General features: G+C 32.1%; 1 protein-coding gene across 4 annotated transcripts in view; it reads left to right on the top strand.

Annotated features, from left to right (window-relative positions):
* LOC117172559 overlaps window positions 1-8,364 on the top strand; it is a 279,531-nt gene that overhangs the window by 210,672 nt on the left and 60,495 nt on the right. For 3 of the 4 annotated variants that reach the window (XM_033360614.1, XM_033360616.1, XM_033360615.1), the window contains one exon: window positions 5,710-5,892. In XM_033360614.1, coding sequence (XP_033216505.1) covers window positions 5,710-5,892 — 183 coding nt within the window. The remainder of the gene's footprint in view (window positions 1-5,709; window positions 5,893-8,364) is intronic. The other variant, XM_033360617.1, reaches the window with a different exon arrangement.

The following is an 8,364-nucleotide window of genomic DNA, read 5'->3' on the forward strand; positions in this document are numbered from 1 at the left end:
TTTACTAAATTCCCTGTCTCAAAATAAAAAATATAATTCCGCAAGGAAATTCACTGTCGTACTACCACTGCTCAAATAAAAATAATATTGTACATCGTGCAGGTCCATACATTTATAAATGGCTTCCATCCGACTTGAAGTTGGGCTTCCAAAAAGTAATGACCTTCTACCACGAAGGAATAATAAGGAGACCTAACTCCGTCCCCCCACTTGGCAATAGAAACATTACCCTAAGTGATACACACATTACAGGATGATCTTAGATTTGAGTGCGCAGGTGCGCAGTTGTCCTCTTCCTATACATGGAAAAGTGTGCGAGTGAGAAAGTTTGTCAAATTGACATAAGTTGAGAGGTTCTGTTTGTTTGTTTTGATGCAAGTGTCAGAAATGTGTTCTAAGCCATGAGGTGTCAAGTTTCGGGTTGTGGACGAAGTTACACGCCGAAGAAGGCAAATACACTTCGTTTTTTTAAAGCCTTCACTGTAAGTACAATATACGTCTAATATATTTTATTGTTTTACCTAACAGTCATTGAGCCTCGAGAATCTTTAGCCTATTTATCACATTACAAATTTAAAAGGTACTTACCTCTACGTTTCCTTCTCAAAATCTGTCCACACATTTTTCAAACAAGTACCGAAAATACTGTTTATATATTTATTTTGTGTGTCTTTCGTATGATGATCAACAAAAGAACAGAACCTCTAACTTACGCCAATTTGACAAACTTTCTCGCTCGCACACTTTTCCATGTGTAGGAAAAGGACACCTGCGCACTCAAATCTAACATCTTCCTGTAATGTGCGTATCACTTACGGCAATTTTTCTATTGCCAGTTTCAGATGGCTTCCCACTGGCAGTTGGGTCTCCTTATTATTCCTTCGTGCTTTCTACATAAGTAGTCAATTCATTCATGCAATTTATATAGAAATATTTTTTTTCGGAGCCTAACTTCAAACCTGGATGGAAAGCATATATGAATGTTCAAAGTAAAAGGAAGTAAAAGGAATTGGAAATAACTTTCCTTGTTACAAATTCAGCTTCCGAGCACATGAAAATATCTACTTGTAGTCAGAGGTAAAGCCACACTCCACTAACTTATCCACACTCAGAGAGTCAGAGAGGCAGTGTGAGACTAACGAGGTTGCGAAAGATCCGTTTCGTGGCGCTGAAAGCTACAGACGTAGGTTTCCAGAGTTTGAAGCGTCAAATTTTGACCTGAATTGGCTTCAAATGTACGAAATAAATAATGAACTTAACTGAATCGTAAAGAAAACTTAGACAATAATTTAAATATTTAATAGCAGCTAAGCCCATTCAGCAAACTTGAAACAAATGCAATCGATATTTTTGGAGTTTCGCTGATTCATTGAATTTATTCGATTTCTGTAAACTTTTAATCTTCCTATAATATATGTTATGATATTGGAATATTTTTCTTATTTAGGCAAAAATGTTTTTCTTTAATTGTGAGAATATATTTTATGAAAAAGAATGACTGCAATGGGGTAATTCTCCTTCAAGAGGTTATTCGTTAAGCTTTTACATATTATTGAATACATTTTGGTACATTTTCAATATAAAGAACATTTTTCATTATTTTTACCAATTTCCAACAACATTTTTACAAATCATTGTAATTTTACAAATTTTCTGTTATTTTCAGCACCCTGGAAATTGAACAATGACTTCTAATTTTACTGTATTAAAACCTGCATAAATGCGATTTATATCAATTTCCCATTTTCAAGATGTAAGGTTACATTCGAAAAAGGGATTTTTACTACTTTTTGTACTTTCACAATCTTGCAGAAATTCTCTACTTTTAAAGAGAGTCCCTTTATTACCTACCTTGAATATGACAGATTCACGAGCAGAAAATGTATTCTTACAACGCCATGCTATATTGCAATACTGAAAGTGGTAAAGTTACAAATTCATTTGGATTCTTAACCTCAAAAATGGTATTTTCCCTATAATACAAGTGGTAATATTACAAAAAATTTTCGAAGTGATTTTACCATTTTTAGTTGTGAAATTTTTTTATTTTTTACAGTGTCGCTCTGCACTGAAACTGAACACGACGTTTTGTAGGAAAATTTCTAAACGCAACCGTAAGTCATAAAGTGCTGAATAGTAATGTTTCTCAAGTGTCGAATTATGTTCTTAGTCATGTTCCATTCTTTTGTCGATTAGAGATCTTTCAGTGTCACGATATAAAATATGCAAAATTTGAGGTTAGTGTGTCCGATTTCGTACCCTCATCTCAAATTTCGGACAGTTGATTTTATTTCGGGACTATAAAAGGTCATCAATCGACAAAAGAATGGAACATGACTGATAAAATACATTCTACAGTTGTAGAATTTTACTATTATGATATTTAAGAGTTACTTTTACTTTTCGAATATTTTCTCGAAAAAGTTATCTGGATTCCCATAACGTCGGATTAAAATACTCAGTTCAAACTTCCTGCTCGTCAGGCCTCTTTTTTTAATTGGTCAGCCTCTCTCGCGGACATGACCGTATAGCCCGCATAGGGACCGTGGTAGGAGTTGAAGGAACTGCGCACGGAGAAATAAGTGCATATAGGGGTAGGGGAACTAGCAACGTGGGGGCATTGGCGAGCGGGGACATAAGTGGAAGTTCACTTTAGATACACACACACCCATATATATATATATATATATATATGCAGTCTAGACCCTGTAAGTGGGATCTCTTCTGGCGTACATGGTCTCACTGGAGTTTAAGGCTATGAAGGTAAAAGAGAATATGATTGAAACCTGTGAGGCCGCCGCAAGAAACTTTGGGTTTTTAATTGTCGGTCGTCAAGACACCCAGTATTCGATTCGAGGCCCGTAAACTCCAGCAAGACTATCTACACCAGAGGGCGCCAGAGGGCCCACTTACTGGGAGTAAGCTGTAGGCCCTTTCCAACTAAATAAAATGATCCATGGGGATCTGCGAGGCTATCAAGGAAATTTCTTTGTTAGTCTAAAACACTTCCGGGATGGCTCTAAATGAAGCTGCTGACATGTGGAATTGAAATAAAAAATACAATTTGCTATATCATAATATTATTTTTTTATCAGGGGTTAAAAATTGGAAAAAATGAGCTTGCCATGTACGAACTGATTTTTATCCTATTTCTCTCTCGAATTCTTCTTTTCTTTTCTAATATATTCAATCTTGCATATCAGACTTGAGAGCGGTGAAAATAGAAAAATTTCAAATTACAAAATCAAATTCCAAACCTCAGACAAATATGGAATATCTAGAAAAACTAATCTGAGTCTTTCATTTGGATCAGGGAACAGAACACTTCATTCATGCACGATATTTTCAAATTAAATTATTCTGATTAAAAATCACTTTTAGTCTGAATTCTATTATTGATTCTTATACTTTGGGACTCCGTTTAATCGGAAAATTAATAGGGCACACCACCTTACAGTAGATCACGGTCCTATATACAGTAGAGAATCATTAATTATAAGCACAAATATAATTATAGTAATCCATTATAATTTTAATATATTACCACGTATCATGTCTTAACTATTGATTACATTGAATTAATTATTTTAGATACATTAGTATTTAAAATCAATGATTTTCTACCGTTAGTGGGGCATTTCTAAAATCAAGGCTCTGAAGTTAGTGAGGGACAAGAATTCTGAAGCTAATTTGAAATTTCCCTCTAATGTTTCAACTTTCGTCATTGAGAAACTTTATAATCAGAATTATGATTATTTGAAAAATTTCTTAGAATCTTACGAGTTCTATTTCTGAAATATTCAAAATAATTTAGGAAAATATTGAACCTTTTTTAAAATGCCGAAAACTAAAAATGTTACTTTTTGCAAGATTCAAAGTTGAACTAATTAAATTAAAGACTTTTCGAATTTCTAATTTATTGGAAAGAGTCTGCATAATTTTTAAATAAATAATTCAAAAAAAGCTGCTGAATTTGAAATTCTTCTATAAGTAATTTGACGTTTTTCATCTTGACCTTTACATTCATAAATTTGTGATAGAATTCCATCTAATTCAATTAGTTTGTCAATGGCAGAAAATCTATTAAATCCACGTCATTTTTATTAGCAGTTAGTGGGATAGGGTTTACTATATATTTTTATCAAGCGTGTATCATACATTCTATTTTTTACTAACATATCATTACATACAGTTTCCTAGAAGTCTAGAATTGTCCATAAATCTGAATAATGAAACATTTTCCTTTAGAGATGACATTCATTATATTCTTATCGCAAAGTTATATTCCAAATTCTAAACAAAATACCTGATATCTTTAGAATTTTCGTAAAGGAATGGTTAAACATGTGTTTATTATTCATTGACATTTCACAGAGTCTTGAGTATCGTTCCTGGAAAAAAAAATACTACGTAAGTTCTCTGATAAAAATAGATATGTCACCTCAAAAGTCTCTTTTTAAAAATAACTGATTAGCACCCACTGAAAGAATATATGTATCTATAATTGGCTGCTTGAATTAATGTTATGTAAATTGTTTTTATTCCACATCGTTTATATGAATAGCAAACGTAGGGAATTTAAAAGCAAACTTTTGACCGATTTCATTAAAAATCTCATCTCAGTAGTCTCTCAAATAAAAACGGAAAGTAAAAAGGTCTCATACCGGTTTTGCTGCTTTTCACACATTTTTAATCGTGTCTCTTAGAACTGGCCTGGGAGAAATGGATCTTTGCCTGTATGATTCAGATGTTCAGGGTTAAAATATTTAATATTTAAAAATTAAACATGTGATAGGATGTGCTGTATAAATGTTTGAAGTTAATGTTTGCATTAAGTGATAGTATAATCTTACGCTTAAATGTCAAGATTCTATATATTTGAACATCCACTGTTCTCCGTGTTCTTTTATTATTTTTTGTAAATTATTATTTTCAAAGATTTAAAAAAATAGCAATTATGATTCGGTATGATCATGTTTCAATATTTTCTTTAATAAATAAAAACTTTCAGTTCCTAATTTTTGTATTTCACACTGTGTTTAATTTTTAATGTATAAAAGTAATTTTTATGATTATTTATTAATTAGACATGTGACTATGTATTTATATGACTTTGATATCTAATTGTTTAAATTGTTTACATAGGCCAAGTTTATACCCAGGGCAAATTTCCGTACAATTTTATATAGAAGTAGAAAAGTCATTTCAATTGTGAAGACTGTGTCAATGGACTCAGACTTTCTTAGCTAACTGGAATTACTTATAAATGTTGAAACAAATTGCAGATAATTGAAGATTATTTCGAGCATGTAATAATAATATAAAAATTTATAACATCACTTGCTTTTTACTATTCAATTCTAAATAATGCAAAGTATTTAAATAATTATTACTTAGAAAAACAATTATTTATAATATTATTAATACTAGTAACGTTAAACTGGAAATTTAACAATCCATTTTGGTTTCATTGATTTGCATACATTTAATCCAGAATTTCTTAAAAATTAGAAGCACCGAAATTAGAAATATTTTTAATAATTTTCTTCAATAAATCGAAGAAAAACTTAATTGTCTTTGTTTAAATTTTCAAATGTTGTCAGACTTCCATTGGGTAATGAAATATTGTAAAATTACAATTCTGATGAAATTCGCCTATTTAGCATGACGCAGAACGCATGGAATACAAATTCACAATTTGTCTTGCAGAATGTGAAAACACATGTGGAAGTGGTAACTAAGAGTCCAGTGCTCTCCACGGTCGTTAAGGTTCGGCCCAAAGACGACGGCGACGTGCCCGGCGTAAAAAACAACCTAGCTGAACCTGAGTATGATTTTCTCTCTACGCAACCAGCGGAAGTGGTTGACGAAACCTACAAGGTACAATCTAACGTTAGTCATTGTTTTGTTGTTCTAATATTATAAATTAACACTCCCTTTGATATGAGTAAGGAAATGAAAGAATTGGCTCAATAATTGTTGGGCCGAACATATTATTTTTGAGCCGTATTATAATGATCACGAAAGTAGGGCTTCGTGTATAAAAGCATCATATTGTTGCAATTTCAGAGCTTGTACTTGGGGTTTATGGCAAATTTGTATCTTACTTCAATATTTGGTTTCTGTTTTCTGTATATAATAGGATATAATATATCATAGACTCTATACTCTATATCGACGCCTGAGTGGAATTTAATGTTCGTTCCGAATCTGCTTGAAGATGAGGCTGCACTCGAGTAGCGGTCCACGGTCAGAAAACCCTTCCTTTGGAACCCGCGATCACTTTAGGTCGGAGAAGTTGCGTTCGGAGCTCTCTTCCCCCACCCGTGCGACGAACTCAGGGCAGTAGAGACGGGGAATAGGTATGGAATGGGTATGAACGTACAGAAAACTGTACCTGTCTGCCTTTTACGTGCTGTGTTATAAGTAGGTTTCATAACTAGATTAGAGTTTTTTTCTTAAAGTTTCGCGCAAATTTTTACCTGTGTAGATTTAGTTTTAATTTAACGACTATTTATAATATGTAACAGGATTGTAGTTGTATAATATAAAGTGAAATAAATATTATAGAAACGCATTTTTTTATTTAAGCTACTAATTATTACTATTTTGAATATTTATATAAAACTAAGATATTACAACTCAACTTTTTATTATTTATTTATTATATTTATTATGTTGTATATTATTTCTTATTAAATTTTTTATCAAAATTGAAATTAAAATTAATTAATTAATATGAATTTAGTTTTAATTTCAATGAAGTTAAACAACTAAATAATATATAATATAATAAATTAATAATAAAAAGTAGTATTATATTATCTCAGTTTTATATAATTATGCGAAATAGTCTTAATTAGAAGCTGAAATAAAAAAATAAAACTTTACTTTTGTAAAAGTTTAGTCCCCTGCGTCAGTAGTACCACTACAAAATTTCAAGAATGAATACTTCGTTGAACGAACGCCTTTTTCGAGCAAGCGGCGAACCAGCACCTTCATCAAGATGATTCGGAAGAAACACCTTCAAGCAAACTTTGAACCATCGCCTACTTCAAGCAGATTCGGAACGAATACCTTATTCCACTCAAGTTTCGCTATACTCTCTATACTCTATATTATAGAGTCAACATATAGTCTTAAGATTAAAGATCGTTTTGGGAAATTGAGCCGCTTTTCAAAGTTTGGCCTTAATCCAAATTTGTTACACACATTATTAAATTTTGATTTTACTACAAATTGATATCTCGTTTTGGAAAAAAATTTGACCACTCAATTCATTTAAATTATCTTTAATTTTCATCTCATTAAAATTTGGGCATATAACTTTGCAATAATAATTGACAAATGGACTTAATAAGATTTAGTCTTCCATGTTTCGTTGATTGATCAAGAATTTAGACTGTATGTTCAAAGGTCAACTTTTGGGCTTTTAAACCCCGAGCACACCTACAATGTAAAATTTAAAATATACGCCTTTGTACAACGCCGCTCCACGAAGCGTTTAAGCGATGCAACGCGCCATTCCGCTTGAGAGTTTTTGATTACGAAGAACAATAAATATTTGACCCTTATTTGTATCTCGTTAATCAAATTTGGGCCCTATTAGTACGATTGCAAATTTTATTTCATACCTTAACCTGACTGATCATATTTTGATATTTTCTCCCAACGACAAATCCTGAGGAGATCTTATTGAAAAGGAGTCAATATACTGAAAATATACGCTGTTAAATTCGCTAGGGGCAAACTAAATCTAAACGGTTGAGTTGTTGAAACCCATATTTTAAGCAGATAATCTAAAGGTAATTATACTGATCGGTTCAGCTCGCTTTTTCCCGAACATGCCCTTTTTGTAGTTGCTGTTTGTAATTGAAAGTGGAGTGTATTTTTTCTTGCTTAAAACTGGCGCATCTGTGTATATATTTATATGTATGAATGGGAAGGTGGTTTTCATTTCCAGAGAAAAATATGCGTAATTTTTTTCGAAATTTAAATATTCACGTGCCACCGGACACTTCCAAATCCCATTTCATTAATGTTAAGATCAATTTAAATTTGTTGCGAGTTGAAATCGCTCGCGGTTTATTTAAATGAATGAATCACGAACAAGAACTTGTATAATTAATACATATATTTCAAACAATATAAATCAATATGTACACATACAAGTAAACTATAAAATGGACTGTATAATTTATAAAGTTCTACGAAGTGAATTGTAACTGGAATTTTGGACGGAGACGAGTTCAATACAACGGCAAAAATACGAGGGTGGATCAAATATAAACCGGAATTTTACAAATACTTTTCTTAGCCAATCGCAAGCACTCTCACAGTGTAGGTTCTTGTAATGTAGTGTAT

Source organism: Belonocnema kinseyi, chromosome 5, assembly GCF_010883055.1.
Source record: "Belonocnema kinseyi isolate 2016_QV_RU_SX_M_011 chromosome 5, B_treatae_v1, whole genome shotgun sequence".
Taxonomy (NCBI): Eukaryota; Metazoa; Arthropoda; class Insecta; order Hymenoptera; family Cynipidae; genus Belonocnema; species Belonocnema kinseyi.